Source organism: Zootoca vivipara, chromosome 9 (genome assembly GCF_965207765.1).
Source record: "Zootoca vivipara chromosome 9, rZooViv2.hap1.1, whole genome shotgun sequence".
NCBI lineage: Eukaryota > Metazoa > Chordata > Lepidosauria > Squamata > Lacertidae > Zootoca > Zootoca vivipara.
The window spans coordinates 56,059,629-56,083,886 of record NC_142592.1 but is presented as its reverse complement, the minus strand read 5'-3'; the positions used below and the strand labels follow the sequence as shown (position 1 = coordinate 56,083,886).

The following is a 24,258-nucleotide window of genomic DNA, read 5'->3' as shown; positions in this document are numbered from 1 at the left end:
GACGCAAGGATGTTAGTTATGCTTTTTTCAGTGGTGAGAAGTGTGCTCTACTCGTTTTCAATGGCTTTTATATATCCATTGCATATTTTCAGTATGCAGTATGCTTACTGATTCGTACATTAAATGACATTATTGACCTCAGCCATGCCTACTTTTTATTGAAAAACCCATTTTGCTTTCTCTTACCCCTGCAAACTAGAATTAATCTAAAAACCTAAAAGCTGTCATTATTTCATGGCGGAGGGAGGAGCTGAGACTAGTGACATGTCTGCATTGCATCACAGCTGAAATGTGAGATCTTATTTGCTGAAGCATAGATCTTGATGCAGAGCTTGCTTGAAGGACACCAAATTTGACAAAAGAACATATATACACTCATCCTACATTCCCCCCATGTGGCTTAGTTGGCTCAGTTGCTTGGCCCAGTTGCTTTAGTCATCTGGAGACATTTGTTTTGCACATTCCTTGTTCATAGTTCCTTTCTGGTTGCGACAAACTAGGATACAGATTATGTGGATCCATCTGCAACATGACTGACAAGTGGCAACTCTCGGAGTTGGCATTTTGGTCTCTTCTAGCTTAATGACATCAGTCTTTTTCAACAGCATTTGTACAGGAAATTTGCTTCAGGTGGCAATATAGTGATTTTTGTTGTTGACCCAATCGTAGTTGCTAATTTATATTCTTATGCTGAATTAAGGATCCTACACAGGAGACCAGAAGTGTAATTCTACTCCACTCCATAATTATTATCACTAGACCTTCCAAATATCACAGAACAGAGAGTGGTAATCTATCTATGAGTGTTTCAACAGGACTTTATCACTGAACTACCACCACTGATCAAATATGAATCCTTCAGGATGAAAGACCCATAGCTCAGTGGTAGAGATTACAGCTTTGTATGTAAAAGAAGGTTAGGGAGGAGGTGAAGTAAAAATCCCTGTCTGATACCTTGGACAGCCATTGACAGTCATATCAGCAGCATCGGGATATGTGGATGAATGGTTTAACTCAGTATGAAGCAGCTTCCATGAGGAATTAGAGGTGAAGAAATACACACAGACCAAGACCAGCTACTATTTTAAGAACATACTTTATACAAAATAACAAATTCTTATGGAAATAAAATCTACAGATCTGCAAGGATCAAGCTTATTTTTAAAAAAAGGATCCTTAAAAAAATTACCCAAACACAGAAAATTAAACTAACTATTGAGGTAACTGTCGCTCTCAGGGAATCAGTAGACCAAGACGAAATATACACAATATAAAAATAAATAGCATTCCCCTTTCCAGTATTGACCAGGAGAGTTCAAACCCAACTCTTTGCAGCAGCAAAAGGGTAGAGGAAAGGATCCCTGATGCTGTGCTCCATGGGCAAGGAAAGTGATCAGGGTTTGTTCAGGAGCAGTGGAAAAGGCAGCCAAGTGAGGTACCTGAGTCCCAGTTGGGGAAAATAGAAGAGCACATGAGGAGGAATTCACAGTCATTCAGTCAGTCTTATATCAGGTGTTACCTCTCCAATTAATGGGCCCTCTTGACAGTAGCTTCCTGCCACACTAACAAGTTCAGTCTGCTATGGCGTGGAAGACCCATGCTAACTCCCTTTCAAAACTAGTTGAGAAATTCATTTATCCAGCCAGACACTGCCATGTGCAGTCCAAACCATGTCAGATTCCTCCCAGAGTTTGTCAGTAATATATTTTCACAGCTTGATGGTGAGAGGACACTTGCAGCCACAGCTTGTAGTCCTGTTGACCAGAAGATATTTCAGCTGTTTGACAGAGACCAGGATCCAGCTTGCAAGTCAAACATCAGACTTCATCCAGAGGAACGTTCTCTCTTCTCCTTTTGCCCCCAAATAGGCAAATTACATTCTTTACAATCTTAATTACAATAATACAGTCCCTCCCATCCCACCCACCAAATGACCCAGAAAACATTTCAGGAATGATGGAGATTGGCAAAAAATTGTCAAAGCTCAACCACTTCAAATTAAAAACCAAAAGTATTGTTAAAAATTCTCAGATCACTAAGAAATATATTCTCTAGCAACCAAGCCTATTGTTTTGTTTCTCTAGTTAGAAAACTTATTTCTTGCTGTCCTTCCTAACCATGGAGAAAATATCTCATTCTATTTAGACAAAATGCAGTAGTGCAGGAAAAAGCTGAGCAGTAGAAAAAAAGTACTCAAACACTGAGCAAGATACAATTTTTGTATGTGTAAAATCAGGAGCCAGACTAAAAAACTAACTTCCACAGTAATTCAAGTTCCAGTCACTAGTCCCAATTTTTAGGCACCAGTGATCTCTGGGTTTGTTTTTTCCCTCCCTGCAGTGGACTCCTATGATATACTTAACGTTTATAACGGGGGGAACCTGAAGAAAGCACAATAACTGCTCTGCTTTTATTGCTAAATAGTCAGGCTGTAGTGTGCACTGAACTATTATGGAAGAACAAAGCATTAGTAGATGCCAGGGTGCATAAATTATTAACTATAACTTGCATTTATATCCAAAGGAGAATTCAGCACCATGACACTTGGAAGCCCCCTGTTTAACGTCAGTGAAGTCAGTTGCAGAGGGAATTAAATTCATTGTATAACAGTGACACCTTGTGGTCAGTAGAGAATGTGGCCAAACCCAAAGAATCATTGACATTTGTGGTAGCACTGATCACTGTCCTAGAGCTAAGAGGAATTCCCCACCAGGATTCATTGGATCCTTCAATGCTCTGACTACAGAAAGCATGCAGAAATTTGGCAGCTGTTAATATTGCAATAAGCACCTGGTATACTGCCAATGCTAAACAAGTACTTAGTAGAAATAGTTACACAGTTTGAAAAATTTCACAGAAATCCTGTAGATTCTTGCCAGAAGACACAGGAATTAAAAACAGTAGGGCCTGCCAACAACATTTAGCTCCCCATCGATAACAGTCAATATTCCTACTGTGTTGTTGCTCATCACCTTATAGTAAAGCAGATTTTTGATACATGCTAATCAGCAAGAACCTCTTTTGTCACTCTGTTGTCAGCCAAGTTATATTTTCTATTTCTCCAACCCAAACATTCATCAACAGCATCCAAAATTTTGTCTGGTCTTTGTAGTTAGCCAAATTCTGTAGCTGTCTGCCACTCACTCTGACTCTCCAATCTGGAGAGGGGCAAGATCATATTTCAGATGTGCCATGTTGTGGCAGTATTCTAACTTTGTGAAAAATCTTGCCACTTCAGAGTGCCTCTGAAACTCACATGGCTGCAAAGGTAACCCCTAGAGAAAATGGAAGGACTTGTGGCTGAAGTTGTGCTAGATTTCTGAAGTCTCCAACTGTTGCTGCTTCCAAGAACCCCCAAAACTGAGTGGGAATGCAGGGGCAAGCCTCTCCACTCTCCTCCCATTTTGCACTCGGCAACTTAAAAATATGCTCACCACTGACAAGTGCATTTGGGAGCCCTATTCACCACCATCTCCCCACAATCAAGTTTTGGAGTCTCTTTCAAAATCTCATCTGTTTCATTTTCACATTCATAACAGGATTGATTTAGGTGTGCTGCTGTCTGCTTTTATGTATCTATTCCTACTTGTTTTCAGAACACTTCACTATTTCAACATTATGAAATCTCACATCTGGCACTCCTCACTGTAAACATAGGCACAAGTATTGGAAAAGGTATGCCAGAATCAGTCCTTATTTTCTTAGGTATGTTTCCCCACTAACATATAGCAGTGAAGAAAGACATGTTCTTTAAAAAAATATTTAATTCAGTGGTAAATGTGGGCACTAAAGGAGATGCTCCACACAATGTTTGAATTACTGGGGGGGAGGGGGACCTTCTTATAGTTTATTATAGAATAGATTAGGAAATATTGCTTCAGGTTAGCATGTGTCTGGCTGCTGGGAGGGAATGGAAGAGCAGCTGCACCTCACACAAAAGTGGAATCTATTCTCATGGAGAAAAGGCCTTATACAATCAGAGGCATCTTTGTTTTTCAGTCAACATACATATAGGATAATGTTACACTGAAATATATGGGAAATAAACACTTCCTTTCACTGAGAAAAAACCAGCATTGCTGGAAGAAAACTTAAATCTTGCATATTCTCCTCATACAAAGATACAAACTATATTTTCTGGTTTCTAGGCCCTGTACATCATTTCCTGCTTCAAGTTGGGACATATGATGACACAAAGGAATGACCAGAGAACTCTGTAATCAAATAGTGCTAACTTATTGATAAAGGCTATATTGGAATGCTACCAAATGAAGCAAGCACTGTGCACCGCCAGGGAGCCTACTGAACTGTCATGTCTGTCAGATCCTTATTTTCAGTTCCATCAACACATTGCCTCTACTCTCCAAACACAGGAAAATGCAAACCAACTTCAGATCTAGAACTGAGACATCAACTGAAATATGCAACTACTTTTTACAATAGGCACACTATTGATGTACTGCTGATATTTGCTGTTTTGTTTGAATTAGAAGTATTTCATATATCCAAGCACTGTAGCATTCACCAGTATCAGTAATACCTCTCTATTTGAGGATCATAGACCATTATTGATAACAAGACACTATAAGGAGTAAAACAATTCATCCAACTAGAAGGATTTAATTACCAATATTGGTAATTAATACCAGTCAATAGTGGTTTTTTCAATGCCTAGGTAATTATTTCAATGAGGGAAACTCCCCCCCCCAAAAAAAAACCTCATATAGATATTGTTTACATGATTGACATTTACCATTAACACCTTCTCTTTATTTTTAGTGTGTCTGCTTTAGGAAAGGATTTATTCTTCCCTTCCTGCTGATGCTTCAGAGAGAAGTATGCAGGGGTCATTATGTGCCTCTTAAAAAAGGTTTCTTCCACATGGAAGGCAGGAGTCCTGCAGGGCCAGAATGTGTGGCACCCCATCTGTATCTTAAACAGATACAGATGGGTAGAAGTGGGGAGGTTATTGCTTGAGATAGTTCTTTCATTACATGAAGCACAAGCTTTGAAGCCCATTATCAGTCCATCTGCAGCTGTGCCACTCATCTATCTTAGCCATCCAAAAGGCTCACACACTTATTATTCAACCACTCATGCCAAAATTACGACAGAACAGGAACTGGGAAATAGCAAACGCTTTCCATCAACTTTTAAAAGAAATAACACCACTATCCTATTACAATGCCTTCCTAGGAGCCACTAACATCCATGTGTTTATAGATACTGAGTAGCAGTGGGGCTCTGTTACTCTTCTGGCTTCCCAGCAGCAGAACCAATCTGCTGCTCCTGCCACCATGCATCACACTAAGTTCCCTACACCTCACACCTCCCCTCTCAGCAAGTGCCAGAGACCTGCTCTGTTAGGAAACCAGGAGAGCAACAGAGTCCTACCCTCACCGGACACTACTGTAGATACTAGAAGCTATCTCATAACTCCAATGTGCTAATAAGCTCATGTAGGTCATTTAAGCCCAACCTAACAAGATCATTGCACACACAAGCTTTCACACGCAATAACCTGCTTCACAGTTCTAATGAAAGTGGACTCATTGCTCTCTAAAGTATATCTCACAACAAACCAGTGAATCTATAAGGTGCAACAACATTATTCTTTTGTTTGTTTGTTTCACAGACTAAAATGACTACACATTTGGAATGTATTCCTGATTTTTTTTGGGGGGGGGAGGGGAGGGAATACTATGCTAACTTGTGGCCCACCAGATGTTGTTGGGACTACAGCTTCCACCATCCTTTAATGTTGGTCATGTTGACTGGGACTGATGGGAGGTAGTGGAACAACTTCTGCAGAGCCAGTAGCTAGCCACATCTGCTATACAAGGAATGGAAATTTTTCTTCCCTAGTTTATGAAGTTATCTGGTAGCAGACTAGAAGAGATTAAAGGGAAGAGGCAGAAACTCAAGTAATATTTAGTGATAGACATAGATAGAGCCCCTTTCAAGCTTGCACCATATGGTAACTGCCTGCAATGAGGCTATGACTCTGGGCTAGAGTTCTATTTCTCAAAAACAAAACAAAACACCTAATATAAATTCATTTGTGGGAGGGGGAAATCACGTTAAAAAAAATTATTTCAGGGCCTAGGTGCCAGCGCCTGTTTCTTTCCTTTGAAAATGACTGTCCATGAGCTGTGTACTCTAATTGTATTAGGTTAGCTGGAACTGCCACTAGAGATGTGGCCGTGGTCCTTTTTTACTTGCTACTTGTACTAGTCATGAGACTGAGAATAGATTTCTGGCTCACATGCTCCTTTCTCTGCTTTCCATGGGCACAGAGGAGCTCAAATAAGCATGGATTTTTTCCTGTTCAGTCACTAACTTCTACACACAGTGAGACAAGGGAGTGATCACTTATGATATACATTGAAGCTCATGCCAGGCACAAAGTAAACAAATGGGCAGACCTATGGCATCCATCAACAGAATATAGTAGTGCCTAGTGAAAATGTTCACACTCTGACTGAATGTGTGTCCAGGCCTGGCTAGAGCCACATACTTAAGACAAAATCAGAGGGCCATATTATTTCATTCTAGGTGTCATTGAAAGCATCACAGATGCTGCATAAGAAACCCTTCTGTAATATCCTCACAGGCCTTTGTCTCCGGTTCTAGCATCTTTAAAGAGATCTTTGAAAACATTGGCATTACATGTAACAACATTCTCTTTTCTTATCCCCATAATCTCAGCTTGGGTGTATGCCAGGGTAACTATTATTCCCAGCCAGAAATGTTTGTGAAAAGGCTGTTACAATTCTAAACAAGATTTCCAAATTTCTGGAAATTCTAGTTTGCTGGTTTCCTAGTTCCAATAGTGGCAGGAACTAGCAGTGCATACAATTCAAGGGCAAGATTGGGGAACACTGATTTCTCCTGAGCAACACCTGTGGCCAGTTGCCAGGCAATGCCTTAGCCCCAGGTAACCAATAGGTGGTGTTGATTTTTAAAAACCAGGGGGGGGGGAAACAATTATTTCCTGCATCTACCCACCATAGCTGTCAAGTTTTCCCTTTTCTCGCGAGGAGCCTATTCAGCATAATAGAATTTCCCTTAAAAAAAGGGAGAACTTGACAGCTATGCTACCCACTCCTGAAGGATTTCATTGTGACATGATTGTAAACATATGATCATCCCAGTGCTATGCCCACAACATTTGAGGCCTACCACTCCCACCCTAATAATGTACAATACATTCACCAACAAAAATATTTTTCTTTAAAAAGGCAACAGGTTAAAAAAAATCTGTAAACTGGATTCCATTCCAAACACACATATTAATACAAGTACTTTCAATAGCCTCCTGTCTTTCACCCTGAAAAATATACCTGAGTTTTAGCAGTTCATGAAAGTTTCAAGCTCCTCAAACAGAGCCCCTTTAAACTCTTAATGAAACCTAAGTCTCTGGTGAAAAATGTCATTAGTTCAAGTTGCTCCCCCTGTGTCATTGAGACAGTCCTGTGAGGTGCTCTATTCCACCAGACCTTGGAAAGATTTGCTTCTGGGAAAGAAGATGAGCGTAGAAAGTATATTTCCCTTTGCTCTCATCCACTCATATGTGGCTCTCATCTCCATCAAATCCTTCCAGCCTTAGACTAACTCTGAAAAGGGACAGACAAAAAAGTGATGATTATTTGTTTCAGAAGTAGTTTTCTAAATAAAAAATAAAGATCAAGCTTGGTTTTAAATAGTAGCTGCAAAGGGACGGGGGAAATCAGGGTAGCAATAAACAACTTTCCTTCTTGGAGGAGGGACAGCAGATTTTCCTTGGGGGGTAAGGGGGATGGTCTTCTCCAGGACTGTGCAGTTTATTTATTATTTTAAAATTTTATATCATGCTTCTCAAATAGGTATATAACAATAAAAAATGCAAAATTTAAAATTTAAAACAAACACCACAAAATTAAACATCAGAAATTTAACGTATCAATTTTTTAAACAATAACATGAGAAAAAATTTAAAATACCAGATAATCATTCATGAGGCAAAGTCCTCCTGAAGTAAGATGGATTTAACAACACCTGAAACTCAGCAGGGAGGTGCCTGTCTGACTTCCAAGTGGGGAAGAGTTCCATAGAGTTTGGCCAACAATATCAAAGGAGTGACTTCTTGGTGTGAAATAAAAAAATTCCTTCAGTAGCACCTTAAAGACCAACTAAGTTTTTATTTTGGTATGAGCTTTCGTGTGCATGCACACTTCTTCAGATACTTGGTGTGAGTCATGCTTCTGGTCCATGGGGACCACTAGTGCTTGGGATGTAAGAAGAAAGGTGTTTCTTAAGGTATCTTGGACCAAAGACATTCAGGTTTTGTACACTAATACAAGAACCTTTACCTTGGCCTGGTAGCAGATGAGAATCCAGTACAAGACTTTCAACACTGGTATCAAGTGTAGGTGATCCATTCAAGGTAGGCAACAGGGGGGGGGCAAGCAGATGGTGTGTGGGAAGAGTGGCTTAACCCTCCCTGCCCCTTCACTCACTCAATCCCAATCGTGCCAAATACTCAAAGCTGCTTTTCCTCTAAAGGGGAACCTGTGACTGCTACTCTGACCATCTCCTCCTCCCCACAGCTATTTTTAAAAACAAACACACATGCACATGTAATGTATCATTAGTCTGGCCACCAGATGGCACAATATCAGAACAGCCTAACAAGAAACTGATTTTATACCCTTTGAAAGCAAAGACTGAGAAATACACCACAGTTAGTTCATCAACCTAGGACAGAAATCATTTTTCATTTTTTAGAAGGACTTAATAAACAGCCATGTCTAACGAATTAAGAGCAAGAACTTGGTGTATTGGCCCAAAAGGAGTGCTGGGAATCCCCAGTTCAAATTTTGCCGCAGTCATGAACTTACTACATAGATGGCCTTAGGCAAGTTATGTTCTCCCAGTTGCAGTTTTCTACCAACTGCAGTAAGAAGATTGTAATGCATGCCTGACATAATAAGGTTGTTGTATGTATCACTGAGAAGTGCTTTGGTCCAATCCAAAATGCAATATGAATGCAGCATTGTTGTTTGTTGTTGTTAGCAGTTGGCTTCGTATGATTTCAGAAATATCTAAGCCTAAGCAAAAGTGTGGACAATCTTAAAGCAATCCCAAGGACCAATATCACTCACCAAATTATAATAAAAAGTATGGCCTACCATTGGTTCTGCTTTCTCCCTTCCCACAAAAGCTACTAATACTCACATATTTCATGCACCATGGTGCAACATTCCCTATGGTCTGTCCTTTATTTGTACTTACTTGATCCAGAGGCAATGCTGGTGTTTTTTGTGCTGGAGGCTCTTCCCGGGCTGGTGTTGTGGTAGGCACCTTTAGGAACGGGGCTTGTGGCTGGTGCATGTGCATTCTGGAATCATACACAATGGAAATGGCAACCTTAGCAATGGCATACCATTTCATAAACACACAGTTTATACAAAGACGTATGTTCCTTAAATGGGAAATTCATTTGGTGGAGAGTCAGAACTCCATGTTTGGTCAGGTTTGTATTCTGCATTGGTCACACACAGTTACCGGTAGATCTACAGGGGAACCTCGGGTTGCGAACGTGATTCATGCAGGAGGCACGTTCGCAATCCACAGCGGCACACTTTCACCAATGGGGCCTCCCCCCCCCCCAAAAGGGGGGTTGTAATTAAAATAAATGGGTTGTAATCCAAAAAGGGACACACACTTCCGGGTTTGACGTGGTTATAATCCAAAATGGTTGTAATCCAAAACAGTTGCAAACCAAGGTACCACTGTAATCTAAACTTTCCCACACAAAATCTATAGACAATAGGATTGGATAGTCTACCAAAAAGAAGTGACGGTAGTATTGTAAGCAACCTTCAACCTCTACTACTGAATTGTTATCTCAATCAATATGAAGTAGATGAATAGCTTTCTAAAAAAATTCAAGAAACCTTATTGATAACATCAACAAATGAAAAAATTTCATGGTTTAGTAGTATAATTCAGGAAAAACATTGCCCTAGGATCCACTGAGATGAAGGGTCAGCTATAAATATCCTCAATCAATCAATCAATCAATCAATCAGAAAGTCAGTTCCCCCCTCTTCTACCCATGGTGTGTATGCACTGCCAGCTCTTGTTAACAAGTGAACAAAAATACAGTGGTACGTCGACTTACGAAGGCGATCCATTCCGCGGCGCTCTTCGTTGTCGAAGCGCCCGTTTAGCGCATGCGCGAAGCACGATTTTGCGCTTATGCGCATGCGCTGACCGCACACGCCGCTTCTGCACAGGCACAGAACGTGCACAGGGCGAAAAGACTTCTGGGTTTGCCAACTTCGGAAGTTGAAACCTTCGGAAGTTGTATAAGGAACTATAATTTCCAGGAAACAGGAAATTCTGTGTGAGATTGCAGCAGTCACTTCTAAATAATTTCAGTATGTCAGTAAGAGTAAAAACTTAAAATATGAGCCAAGATTGTGGGGACAAGAACTGTAAATGTTGTTCCATGTAATGTTAATGTGCTAGAAGATCTATATAAGGACACCAGAACCGCGGACAAGGGCCTGTGAGGGCATTACAGGTATGAACAGAATCAAAACTATCAGATCAATCCCTTCTCTCATTGAAAGGTGACTTGTGAAGCTCTATCACACATAGTAGTGATGTGCACTGTTCATTGCTACTCTTTGGAATCTCACCTTTATGACAGCAACTATCATTCAGCACTCTCCCCCACCCCGGCATTCTTTCCCCACCTCATTATCCCGTAGAGAACAGTCTTACCCTGCTGTTCTATACATATCTGGAGACAGTCCCCCCATGCCACCTCCACGTCCTGTCTGTTCCATCATTAAGGCCTGAAAGTGCCCCACATTCTCTTCCTGGCAGCGGTACAGAGGTCCCTCATGAGCAAGACCATTGGCTTGATTGGTGGCTGGAAGATGTGCCAAGTGAGCATTCACAGGTGACCCATAAGCTCTGGACTGGAAGTGACTGCTGGGATGTCGTGGTGCATAAGGTGACCCTGTCTGCAGCATGACACCATGTGGTGGGAAAGCAGAGGAACCAAACCCAAGCCCAGAAGAACTCATGGGTGGTGGTGGTGATGAACTATACAGGTATTCTCCGGCTGCAACTGATCTCTGTCTCTTGGTGGCTGCATTGTGGTTGTCCAAATCAAGAAACTCTTTGGGACTCTCAGGCCTCTCTTGGGATTCATCCGTTTTCTCAGCCTCGGGTGGCAGCTCTTGCCCACTGCTGGGAACCTCTTTGGTGCTTGCCATGTCCATTCGGTTTGGGGAAGCCAAAGAAGCGGTAAGCACTTCACAGCCCTGCATGCCGCTGCCCATGGTCGCTCTGTCTGAGAAAGGAGGCCTGGCCAGAGGTGATGGACCAGGTGGATGACCAGTGGGACTGGACTGGGGAGGGAAAGGCCTCTGCCAGTCTGAATAGCCCTGTGGACAAGGATAGTAAGGAGGCTGCTGGTAGTGGTGATAGGAAGGAGGAGGTTGAGGCTGGTAAGGGTATGGCATGCCCTGGTGGGAACGGTAGCGGGGGAAAACCCCATGGGGACTGTTACTAGGCTGAAAGCCTCGGGCAGAAAAATGCTGAGAATGGGATACTGGGTGGGGTTTCCCTCCCATCATTGGATTAAATCCCTGCAGTCCTGGATTGATGTGATAGCGTGCTGCTGAATTTGGATACTCCAAATTGGGCATGTAGAGAGGGGCAAACTGGCCAGAGGTGCCTCTTGCCGGACTGCTGTCCATGGCAGCAGGAGTATTGGTGCTCTGTCCCACGCAAGGCACAGTTGCTTCCAACACGTTTTTCCCTCCAGTGCAACGAGACTTCTCCATTATATTAGCAACCAGAGTTTTCCCTTCAGTGTCAGTGGATGGTCCATCACCTATAGCACCATTTTCAGGCACAGGCCCTCTTTCTGTTGCTATTACAATGTCCTGCGCACATCCTTGGGCTGCTGAACTTGTATAGTTACTCTCCGATGGCCATGTGCTCTTGCTCTGTGTTGCTTTTGGATCATTTTTAGTTCCAGAATCAACACCCTCCCCTTCCTGGGTCTGCCTGGAGCAATCCATTTGCAAGGGAAGCTTGGAATGAGGTAGCAGCTTGGGGTATGTCCCCTCTGGAAGGCCAATACACTGGGCTTTCTCTTCCACTCCTGGTGGAGGGTTCACTGTGCAAAATGAAGCAAAGTTAAATCTTTTTCATCACATGAACTGACAACATCCAGAAGCATTACAGTGAACTCCAAGGTCCAGTATAGACATAATATTAACTTGGTTTTATGAAATGGGAGTTTAGAGCATCCCTATAGTTAATTTTATCAGTCTTAGCAACAATAACAGGCAATGCTGAGCCATGTTAAAGGGGAGTGGGACAATTTAGTGTAATTGAGCATGTGTGTCAGAAGGGAGTGTGTGATCCTGCAGCCTGCTCCCAATCTCTGAACCCAGTTAACATCACATTTAGACAAGGCCTGAGTGAAACCAGTACCTATTAACTTCACAATTTTAAGTAAATCGGGAACAGTGAAGAAATGTAATGAAGTCCCCCCCCCCCCTGCCCCGATTTGCTTCACAATTAAAATGGTGCTGGAAGAAGACTGTTAACATTCTACAAATATACATAAACATGGGATGTGGATACATGCTAACCATGATGCAGGTATGCAGTTCTTGTTATTTTCAAGGGGCTTGAATGGGGAAAACTTACAGTATACTTGTATCAAAACAAATTCTTATTCTGCTGCTCTTAATGGTGTCCAATAAAATCTACTAGTCACCTTACTTTCTCTCATGGCCACCTATGTGTGCACATGCCATAGTAAAGCATCAGACAGACAGCCCTCCCCCCCAAACCCCATTCACCAATGGCAACAGCAGTCCCTAACTCTTTGCAGATGCTTGAGGAAATGGACATAAATCAGTTGCTCAACTGATGAAGCCACCATATTTTGCCTAAGCAGATCAAGAACATGCAATTACCTTGGTTGTTCTCTGGATCAACTGTCTGACTGGTGTCCTGAGAATTCCCATTCCCTAAAACTGTTTTTGGAGGTTGAATGTTCATAGATGCTACATGGGCCAATTGTGGAAATGGTCCAGGCAAGTGGGGGGGAGGAGGCTGGCGGGGGTGGTAAGGCACGCCAGGTGGGCATACCCGGGAGGACAGCTGTTGCATGGCAATCATCTCTGGACTGTCCATCATGGAATCCCCACCTTGGTTTCCTCTTGGCATTTGTGTGGGAGGCCCAAATAATGAGGCTGGTAGCTGCTGCTGCATTCTCTGACCAAGGCCTTTTCCTGGTTGTCGGATATATCCTGAGGGTGGAGCTCCATGAGGTAGGAAATTGGATTGCTCAGTCCACTGATTAGGTGGCAAAGGTGGTCTCAGTACCTGAGGGTCCATCATGTGGCTCAAAGCACGAGGCGGACCCACTGAGGGTCGCTTGTCTACTCCCAAGGTCATCTGGTTTACTGTATCATGGCTTCCATTCCACACAGCAGGATGTGCACGGTTTAGGTACTTATAGGGCCTGTAAACATGTCCAGGGGGAACCTCTGAGGTCTCTGTTTGTCTTGTAGGGGGTCCATTGTGCCTTGGAGAAGGGAATCCTTGCTGAAATTGTGCAGGGGAATACATACTGGCATCTGAGGGAGGACCTGTCATCCGACAAAGTTGAAGAGATCCAGGCTGTGGTCCTATTGTGGAGACGTGCATTGGTCCTGCACATACCTGCTTCTCTGGAGCAGGAAGCCGATGTCCTCTGGGATCATTCAATCCAACTGTAGGCTGCAGAAGGAAACATAGGAAAATGAGGCAGGTTCAATGTGGACATAGGAAAATCAAAGTCATTAGTAACGGATATATAACAGCAAGAATTGAGACTACACTTTAACGAAGAATCTAGAATATTATTATTATTATTATTATTATTATTATTATTATTATTATTATTTAAAGGTAAAGGGACCCCTGACCATTAGGTCCAGTTGTGACCGACTCTGGGGTTGTGGTGCTCATCTCGCATTATTGGGCGAGGGAGCCGGCGTACAGCTTCCAGGTCATGTGGCCAGCATGACTAAGCTGTTTCTGGCGAACCTATTTATCTATTTATCTACTTGCACTTTGACGTGCTTTCAAACTGCTAGGTTGGCAGGAGCTGGGACCGAGCAATGGGAGCTCACCCCGTCGCAGGGATTCGAACCACCGACCTTCTGATCGGCAAGCCCTAGGCTCTGTGGTTTAACCCACAGCGCCACCTTATTATTATTATTATTATTATTATTATTATTATTATTATTATCATTATTATTATTACCATCATCATCATACTACCCCTCCATCCATAGATCTCAGGGCAGTTCACAATATAAAAATCCAAGATTAAAAAAAAAAAACAAGAACACCCTCACCCCCTCCCAAAACACATTTTAAAAAGTATCAGATTACATTCGCCTGGCACCTAAAGGTGTATAATGAAGCTGCAAGCTGAGACTTCCTGGGGAGAGAATTTCACAAATGGGGAGCCTCCACAGAAAAGTCTGTTCTCATGTTACCACCCTCTGAACATCTTGCAGAGGAGGCACATGAAGAAGAGCCTCAGATGGTTATCATATAGGATCTGGGTAAGTTCATCTGGAGAGAGGCGATCCTTGAGGTATTGCATTCCTGAGCCATTTAAGGCTTTATAGGTCAAAACCAACACTTTGAATTGGGCACAGAAACTAACTGACAGCCAGCACAGTTGGGCCAGGATTGGCACTATATGCTCAAACCATGTTGCCCCAATGAGCAGCCTGGGTGCTGAATTCTGCACCAAAGTTTCTGAACCATCTTCAGAGGCAGCCCTATGTATAGCACATTGCAGTTATCTAACCTTGAGGTTACCAGAGCATAGAAACAACAGATGTTAGGTTATCCCTGCCCAGATATGGGCACAGATGGTCCACCAGCTGAAGCTGATGGAAGGTACTCTGCATCACTGAGGCCACCAGAGGCTCAAGTGACAGCAAAAGATCCAGGAGTACCCCCAACCTGCCCCAACAGCAATAGTAATAAGACCATGAATAAGTAATTGTTTGTAATTTGTAAGGCAGAATCAAGGTTTCCTTATTGCAGACTTGCATGCAGTTCTTAAATATGCAGGTGGCAGCTCCTTTCAGCTTATGTTTCTTACCTGCATGACAAAGTGCTGGTGCTGCTGACCTGGCTCACCAGGGTGTGGTTCTGGTACTCGTGGTGACCCATATGGTTTTGCTGGATCAGACCCATGCAAAGAGCCAAATGGTCCTGGCACTGCTGATCTCTGTACAGGAAAACAAAAGTCACCTATGCAACTTAGTAGGAGATGGAATTTCTACAGTCACAAACTTCAGTCATTTCAGATTGAGGAGCCACCTTTCACTTTAAACTACAAGATGGGACCAGGGAGACCCAGATTCATTTCCTCACTCAGCTATGATGTTTTTTAAGTGACACTGAACCAATCACCCATTCTTAGTCAACAGAGCTGCAGTGGTGAGATTTTTTAGAGAGAAAATTAAGAATGCTGCCCTTGAGGGATTGGGGGGGGAATGGATGGGTAATGAAATAAATAGTTACATTTTTAACAAAGCTAGTGTCATTGTTTCACAACAGCTTTCTAATCTGTTTTTCATAATTGGTATAAGTACCAATCTGTTTATTATTATCTTCTTTGTTGTTACCATAACTTTAATGCCCTAAAAAGATTTTGCAAATTATTTGACCACTCCATCAATCAAATCTTCTTTTTTTCATTTTTTACTAGTAAAATGCTCATTCTTAGTCAAGACCCATCCACTGAAGGTCAATGCACTAGTGAGGCTGATAAATTCACCAGTTAGGAGAACCAAATACCTTATGCCTGTGAGAGGAAGAGCATCCGTTTCTACTTCCTGCCTAGCCTCTTGTTTGTTCTCCTGGGAGGTAAATCTGATAGATAAATCATGTCACTGCCTCTGATTCTCCACAGATGCATCACAGCAGAAGCACACAGGCTGCACACAGCACTCCAACAATCAAATTCACAAATGTTGGCAATTCTAATAAGAACAGTATTTTCACCACTTCCTACCCCTTTCCCTCCCACAATTTTAAATGGCAGTAACCCAGCTTCCCCCTACTAAGCATGTACAGCAGATGCGGTCTGCAGCAGCTTTGCTGCAAACCTGGGAGGTGAAATGCAAATGTGAAATTTAACTAGCACAGCTATAAAACTCTGGAATTGTCTCTCTGGAACAATTTTGAAAGAAACAAATCCTACTGTGGTTGAGTCAGGGGCAAGCAATTTTATGAATCCAACTTTAAGGTTTTTTATTCCTGGGAACACTTGGTCGCTTTTGCTGAGGGTGTGATTGATTGCAACATTTGAGGTTGGGTAGAAAATTCCTTCCCCATCATATTAACCATTGACCCAGGAAATCATTAGGGAGAGGTTGGGAAGTGTGCACTCTCCCTTGTTTGTTGAACCATCCGGAGCAAAATGCTCCATTGCCAAACTTTTGAATATACCACCTCCCTGATAGTGAGCATAATAATGCCTGTGAAGTGAGACTAAGAGGGAAGATGGCTGCACTAGATGGTGTTTTCTTTTTCAAATTCTGATTCTATTAGTTGAAATTCAGACTGTATTTCTTTGCAGTTAATTTTTTTTAAAGTGGTTACATGAGAAACAATCCTTCCAAACCTTTTATCTTCCAGACAAGGTCTAGTGCCAGCTCCCCACCCTCACCCCAATCTGGGTTCTTTCAAGTCCAGTGTAAACTGCACCAAGAAGGATGGAATAGGGAAAGGAAAGGAAATATGAAGTTCGTTATAAAAAGGAAAAGTGGTGTGTATTAGCTTGGATACTTAATGCTACTTCCTCCCATTTGCTGTTGATCCTTCTGAAATCCCTGCCAAATAATATTTTTTTTCCTGTTGGTCCACTGGAGTGGGACTCACCATCTGCCCTGGATGGGATACACGGCTGGGCATTCCACCATAGCTGTGTGAGCTCAGGAAGCCTCGGCCATTGGAAGAGGCCACTTCTCCAGAGGGATGAATAGAACTGCTACTTGGACCCTCAGCAGAGAAGAAGGAAGAAGAGGAAGAAGTAGGCACTCTGTGTTTTGCCTTGTGAGGTGGAAGTTTTCCTCCATTTTGCACATGCTGTTGTCTCTTGCCAGGTCCTTCAGTGTCTCTGGATCGAGTCCAAACATTCCCTGTGCTGGAACGTATAGTCCGACGGCTTCTTTTCTCTCGCTTCCCATCTTCTCTGATCCAGAACTCATCATCTGTGTCCCCATCTTCTCCAGGAAAGTGTTTCATCATTGCCCGGTGGAAGCATCTTTCTAAGTTATAAGCCATTTTAGTGTATTCTGTGTTGAAAGAAGCAAATAAAAGAGAGTGAGTTTTATGGGTAGTTACATTTTTCCTCTGCTGAGAACTGCCCTTGGAATGTAGGTTATTACCTCTCTCTGCTTTTACTATGTTTTTTTAAAAGGAAATAAAATACAATCAGAGTTGGAAAACTGGAAGCTATAACATGCATTTCAATGCATCCCCTTCAGTGACATTCCTTATTTTAAATTATCAATATGAATGCAAACTGTAATACAAACAGATGCCTCTGTGGTGTGTTTATTAAACAGATACAGTTGTACCTCTGGTTATGAACTTAATTCATTCCGGAGGTTCGTTCTTAACCTGAAACTGTTCTTAACCTGAGGTACCACTTTAGCTAATGGGGACTCCCGTACGATTTCTGTTCTCATCCTGAGGTAAAGTTATTAAGCCGAGGTACTACTTCTGGGTTAGCGGAGTCTGTAACCTAAAGTGTTTGTAACCTGAGGTACCACTGTAATGGGATGACTCCACTTCAGCTTCACATATCAAGTCTTGTATTGGGCAAAAACGGTCTTAAAAATGAGTTAAAGTAAGTGTTCTGTTTGTTTCTGAAATGTGTGCAACTGGTAGACCCAAGTAAAAGGATGGAATTCAGCAGTGCCCCATGTCTGTATAAGCAATTCAGCTTGCCAGAAGGAATGATTTGTCCTTCCATGTGCTGTTCTGGTGTTCTCCTAATACTCCCCAAGTCAATTGGGGGGCAGGGCATAGCTGTCAAGTTTTCCCTTTTCTCGCAAGGAAGCCTATTCAGCAATTTCCCTTAAAAGAAGGGAGAACATGACAGCTATGGGGCAGGGGGCAGTGTGAGGGGAAACCCTGTGACACAAGCAGAAGTCCTTGTGAAGGGCTTCCAGTGACAGGGCTCTTTGAGTGAATCCCATCCACAATATATTAGTAAATGATTCATAATGTTGCCCAATAGCGTAAGGCCACCCAAATTCAGAAGACCACACTCATCTTTTTCTCTCTTTTTTAGTGTGCAGCTGCCACACAGAGCTTAACACAGAAATGCTAGCCACACAACTGGAACTCTGTACATGAAGGAACTATGCTTAAACTATATGCACATGACAATCCTACAGATTATATCAACAGTTAAGCCCATTTCTCTGGGCTTTGTGTACTGTTGCATTTTTAACAAGGTTAGGTTTCTGAGAGCCACAACTTTTTGAAAGATGATGCCTCTGGTCTAACAGTAGCACAGAATAGCATGAGGACATAAAGACTGTGGTCTGAAAGAAGATCATAAAAAGAGCAGGTTTTCCTAATGCCAGCTCATATTACTCCAGAAGCCTTTCATGCGAATAAATATAGCCACAAGGAACATTTATTTAATTTTTCAAATGTTTGTAGTGAATTAAAAATTACGGGCTTAACCTCTCCATCCATTTTCTGTCCAATCCAGCTATGGGAGTGTGAGGGACAGGAGCTATAGACTGCCCCCTCCCATCGTGACCACCAGTTCCTCTCCTAGCACAAGCGGGAGCGGGGGAAGGAGATGAGTCTAGCGGGGAAACAGGAAGTAGAGGGCAGGGCTCGGACAGGGTCACAGAGCCTCTGCGCCGACCGGGAGAGGAAGGAAGGGAGAGGGAAAGAGGGAGGCAGGAAAACACGGCTAGAAGACCCCTCCCTCCAGTTCCGGAGCTGCGCATGAAGAAAAGGGGGCGGAGATTGGGGATTCCCAGACTACTTTGTTGGAAAAAGACGCGGGAATCCCCATTCCGGGGTACTGACCCAGACTGAGAACATGTACATTGTACAGCTTCTGCACTGTAAATAGTCTGCACATAATAAAAGCATGAAAAGGCAAAGTGTTGGAGTCGTTACTCTAGAGTAGCCGCCAGCGACCCTGTGACAGGGAGGCTTGGGCTGTTTTCCATGTATATGTACACAATAAATGGAACTCAGGTTCCTAATTCTTACCACTATTTTCACCGTTGTATTTAAGGCAGTTCCTGAACATGGTCTTCATGTCACCCACAAATTCCTCCTTAGTGTAGTATTGCCCTCCATTTAGCTTCTTCTCCATGCTAGATATATCCATGGGAGCCTGAAAAATACCCCAGTTTGCTTCAGGCTTACAGACCTTGAAAGCTACAATCATCCTTTAAAAAGATGTATTCTTATTCTGCCTGATGCAGATTCCATTGCATCAACTACAACACAATGTTCAGAATGCAAAAAAGGGCTTCATACTGCTTACCTTAACAATTTGGTAGTAATTTGGGGCATAGGATTCATCAACTGGCTCCAGGAATGGCCAGGAGTCCTTGTGAGCCTTCACTACATCGAGAACTGTCAGCAGCAAAAAGATGATAAACTGTTACACATACAAATGGGATGCCAATACTTTAAAAACCAACCAACCTGCAAAGCTAGTGTCTGGAGTGGGGACTGACCTTTGTACATGGCAGTGAACTCATCATCCAATTCAAAACTGCAAAGAGGAAATGTAAGATATTAATGCAAACTTTCTCCAGCCTCATTTCCTCCTCAACTCTGTCTCTGGTATGTTATCCTTATCACTGAATGTTCAATTACAGCAATTGCAATGCTTTCCAAGGCCTGCATTCACACTCTTTTTAATGCCACAGAATATAATTCTTCCATAGCCTTTTCTCTGGCCATCAACATTAACATTGACAATCAATTGTTTTGGGTGTGATTGTTTTTCTGTATTTATAGGCCACTCACTGCAATTTACTTACAGGTCCTTGGTCTTCCTCTCCTCCCTAGCAGGTGAACTGGGATCCAAGTGAGAAAGCTCTGGGGGAAGTTCCTTTCCCTGGGCAAGCAGCCATGCCCGCTCTTCTCGGAGCTTCCTTCTCTTGGCTCGTTCTGCAGATAGGGAAGGAAAACTATTACAGTGGTGCCTTGCTTAACGAATGCCCTGCTTAATGAAATTTCCGCTTAATGAAAGGTTTTTTCTAGTGGAGGTTGCCTCGCTAGACGAATTCATTTTACGAAAAATTCGTCTAGCGAATCGCGGTTTCCCATAGGAATGCATTGAAATTCAATTAATGCATTCCTATGGGCAAAAAAAATCAAAAAAAAAAATCAATGCATTCCTATGGGATTCGCTAGACAAATTTTTCGTTATAAGAAAAGACCCGTGGAACGAATTAAATTCGTCTAGTGAGGCACCACTGTACATTCTTGTTAAGTTTTCTAGTACAATGCCCAGGGTTTCAGGAGGTCATTCACACTCCTGTGTGTCATCAGTGGAATTATCATGGGGTTGGAGCAACTCCTCTTTGAGGAAAGGTTATAATGATTGGGCCTTTTTAGTTTAGAAAAGGTGAGAAAGGGAGGATATGATAGAGGTGTATAAAATTATGTGTGGTGCAGAGGAAGTAGGTAGAAAGATGTTTTGCTCTCTCTAATATTAGAACTGGAGTCATTCAATGAAACTAAATGGTTGGGGATTCGTGAAATACAAAAACATACTTCTTTATGCAATGCATGAAATTCACTGCCACAAAATGTAGAGATTAGACAAATTGAAGCAGAATAAGGCTATCAATGAAGCTACCAGCCATGATAACTATATTACTTCTAGCATTAGACACAGCCTGCCTCTGCATACCAGTCGTTGAGAATCACAAGCAGGGGAGTGCTGCTGCACTCATGTCCTGCTTGTGGTAGACTAGATAGGCCTTTGGTCTGATCAAGCATGTCCTTTTGTTCTTAAGATACTGTCACGATGACCTTATTATGGCCAAGCAGGATATATAGTTCTGTTAAAATGTATTGAGGTATATTCTAAAAAGGAATATGAAATTAATGAGGGGATACAAATATTGTGATGATTTTTGGGGGTGAGGGTGTCAGACTAAGACAAGCAATCATTGCCATTAAACAACTAAACTGAGTGACATGCTGGTGTATTATGCTTGTGAAGTGAATATCATGTATATAAAAATAAACTGTAGACCAAGAGCACCTAAAAAACCTTCCGTAAAGCTGATCCGCATACCTTCCACTGCCTTGACTTTCTCCTCCATTTCTCGTTTCCTTTCCTCCTTCAACATTTGTTCTTGCTCCTTCTTCTGAACTGCCAGAAGGATTTGACGTTCCTCCTCCTCTTCCCGCCGTCTCTGCTTCTCCATTCTGCTGAGCACCACAGGGGTCACCTGCAGAAAGAAACACAACTATTTACTTATTATTATTTATTATATTTATATCCCATATTTTATGTTAGGTAGGTCAGACTGAGATACAGTGACTTGCCAAAAGTTAACCAGTGGGCTTCAAGGTTGAGTGGAACTTTGAAGACCAGCATCCACAGCCCTAGTCTAACTCTCTATCCATTACAGCACACTGGGTTTCAGCTTATGATTGCCTTACATGAAATTATTGCAATAGCTGATATACCTTTGTAACCCTTTTATAGCCTTTAGAAACAGACTTGACTCTGAATGAGAAATTGGATCATTTGCACATTTTTAAAACAAGATAATATCATCAGAGGAAAGCACCTCCCTGTAATTTTTATCTTGCGTCTTATAAATGTACTGTACATCCACGTGATCAAATCAAGGTATAACTGCAGGAAATGTATTGTTTGTTTTCAATGACTGCATTTCCCATGTATGCAGCTTGATTTCAGCACATACAACCACATTTATAAGAATGAATAGTCAGGGAAGGAACATGTGATAATTGCAAAAGGTGCATTAGATGCGCACACACTGTCACATAATGTATACTGGCCTGAAATGTGAAAATAAAGCTATTCTTTACAATGCCACTGCTAAAGCAAAGAAGAACCAACTGGGAAGTTATGAGAGGGCAGACTGCCACCAAAAATCTCTACAGTCTACATTTAGAATGCTCTGAAGATGCACTGTGCAGGCTTTTCTATTTGTATGCTGGAACAGTGAACACATAAAGAATATATGTGGAATTGAATATTTCATCAGTGATAGGTTCAGAAAGTACTATAAAAACCCAACACTGAACAACTGGGGTTTAGAATAATGCTCAACACAGACCAGTACCTCTCAGGGACCAGTATTACAGATATTTATAATAGCACAAACTACCCCAATCCCAAGCATGAGTGCCTCTTTACCAGGGCAATCTTTTTTGGGGGAGCACATAGGAATAATTGTACCCCGTTCATATGTGCTCCCCAAAAAAGATTGCCAGAATCTTGTCCAGAGTATGTAAATTATTTGATTGTCTTAAAGGAGCCACTTTATAAGGTTACCACACCACAAGTTTTAGGATGATCTTTTATCTTCTTTTGGAAATTACTTTGCCAAGAAAAGGGATTGGATCACATTTTTACAGCAAAAGATGCCCCCCCCGCTGTGTTGACCTTTCACAGAAGCTTCATGTCCCCGAAATGGCGCGCACACACACACATATATGAATGAGCTCCAAGAAAATTCAGCACAGCCCTATCATTTATTTATTTATTTATTTATTTATTTATTTATTTATTTAAAGTGTTCTATATCTCACCTAACTGTTAACAATTCCAGTAATTACTTATATTCTGAAAACTTGTTCTGTGCCTGTAACTTCAATCAAGATTAAAAAAGCGTGGGGGGAGGGGTGTCACAGAAATTAATTAAAACACTATGTAACTTCATAAGTATACTAAAAAAAACGTAGCTAACATAAATCCCCCCCCAGCATTTCACATTAAAAGCCTATTTAAAATCAATCCTTTCATCTTCTTCTTAAATATGGGAAGGTTATTCTGGGCAGCTGGCTCCAGAGGTTACAGCCACAAGAGAAAAGTCACTGTGTTCTTATTTCCTGCCTAGATAGGATCACAATCAGGCCCTCTTCAGTAGATCTTAATAGCAATCTGCCCTTGGCCATTAACAGATTTCAAAGCATCAGAAGCTAACATTCAGTCAGCTTGTGTTGCAGAATTAGCCAGATATGTTCTGTCTTCTTGTTCATATTAGGTAGGAGTTGGGAGTTGCATTGTGTGCCAATATAGTTTTTAAGAGCCATCCTATATACGGGAGGCAGTGGAAGACAGGAGTGCCTGGCGTGCTCTGGTCCATGGGGTCACGAAGAGTCGGACACGACTAAACGACTAAACAACAACAACAACATATACTAGGGATGGCTAACCATTTTGCCCTGAGTGCCACGTTTAGCCAATCCTCCACAGGCCGCATACCAGTAAGTGAGTGTGGTCACTCCACATTCACCCACCACACAGGACAAACGTGTGCAAGTCATGGGAAACACACACAGGCACAAAGCTCCCCTTCTCAGTTGATCCATATTGATTAGTCAATGAGAAGTTTTGCCTCATTTCTGTTTATCAAATAACCACCCTGATGCATAATCAATTTGTTTAAACTTCATTGTTCACCCCAGCACTCTATTTTTTTAACTGGTAGGGTCTTGGGAGAGGAAAGAAAAAAATGCATGTCGGCCAGCTCAGGTCCCTGCGATAGGGGTTAGCAAGCCCTGCTATGCAGGGAGCATTATGGAAATTGATTCTACAAACAAGGTTGATAGTTGCCAGAACTCTACAATGTAGGAAATGTTAGTGTTTATATGCAGCAGAGGAAGTTAAGTTTAGTTAAACGAATTCTTGCTTGGAGCACACCTTTAGATGAAAGGCATTCAGACTGATACATGGTTTAAATAAGAAAGCTTATTGTAAGGAATTCTAGTTGGAGAAACAAAGAAGCAAAGCTATGCTTGCCCCTTTGTTCCCAGAAGATTGATCCAAGATGACCTCTTGCCTTGAGGTCCAAATAAAGTGTATGAGGAGGAGCAGGAAGTTGTAAATGAAATGCAATACCACCATAAACATCAAAGAGATAGAGAGAAGTCAGCATAGATATAAAGGTACAGTAC

The 24,258-nt window shown here is 42.0% G+C and overlaps 1 protein-coding gene across 1 annotated transcript in view; it reads right to left on the bottom strand.

The window, feature by feature from the left end:
* Positions 1–1,092: 1,092 nt before the first annotated feature.
* Positions 1,093–24,258, bottom strand: part of CECR2 (CECR2 histone acetyl-lysine reader) — a 125,966-nt gene continuing 102,800 nt past the window's right edge. Inside the window, exons 9-19 of the mRNA XM_035128407.3 lie at positions 21,398–21,554; positions 20,130–20,259; positions 19,821–19,858; positions 19,625–19,716; positions 19,345–19,471; positions 16,978–17,393; positions 15,191–15,319; positions 12,996–13,803; positions 10,774–12,184; positions 9,274–9,379; positions 1,093–7,616 (exon numbers count right to left, since the gene is read on the bottom strand). Of these exons, the coding sequence (XP_034984298.3) occupies positions 7,611–7,616; positions 9,274–9,379; positions 10,774–12,184; positions 12,996–13,803; positions 15,191–15,319; positions 16,978–17,393; positions 19,345–19,471; positions 19,625–19,716; positions 19,821–19,858; positions 20,130–20,259; positions 21,398–21,554 (3,420 nt within the window). The 3' untranslated portion in view covers positions 1,093–7,610. The remainder of the gene's footprint in view (positions 7,617–9,273; positions 9,380–10,773; positions 12,185–12,995; positions 13,804–15,190; positions 15,320–16,977; positions 17,394–19,344; positions 19,472–19,624; positions 19,717–19,820; positions 19,859–20,129; positions 20,260–21,397; positions 21,555–24,258) is intronic.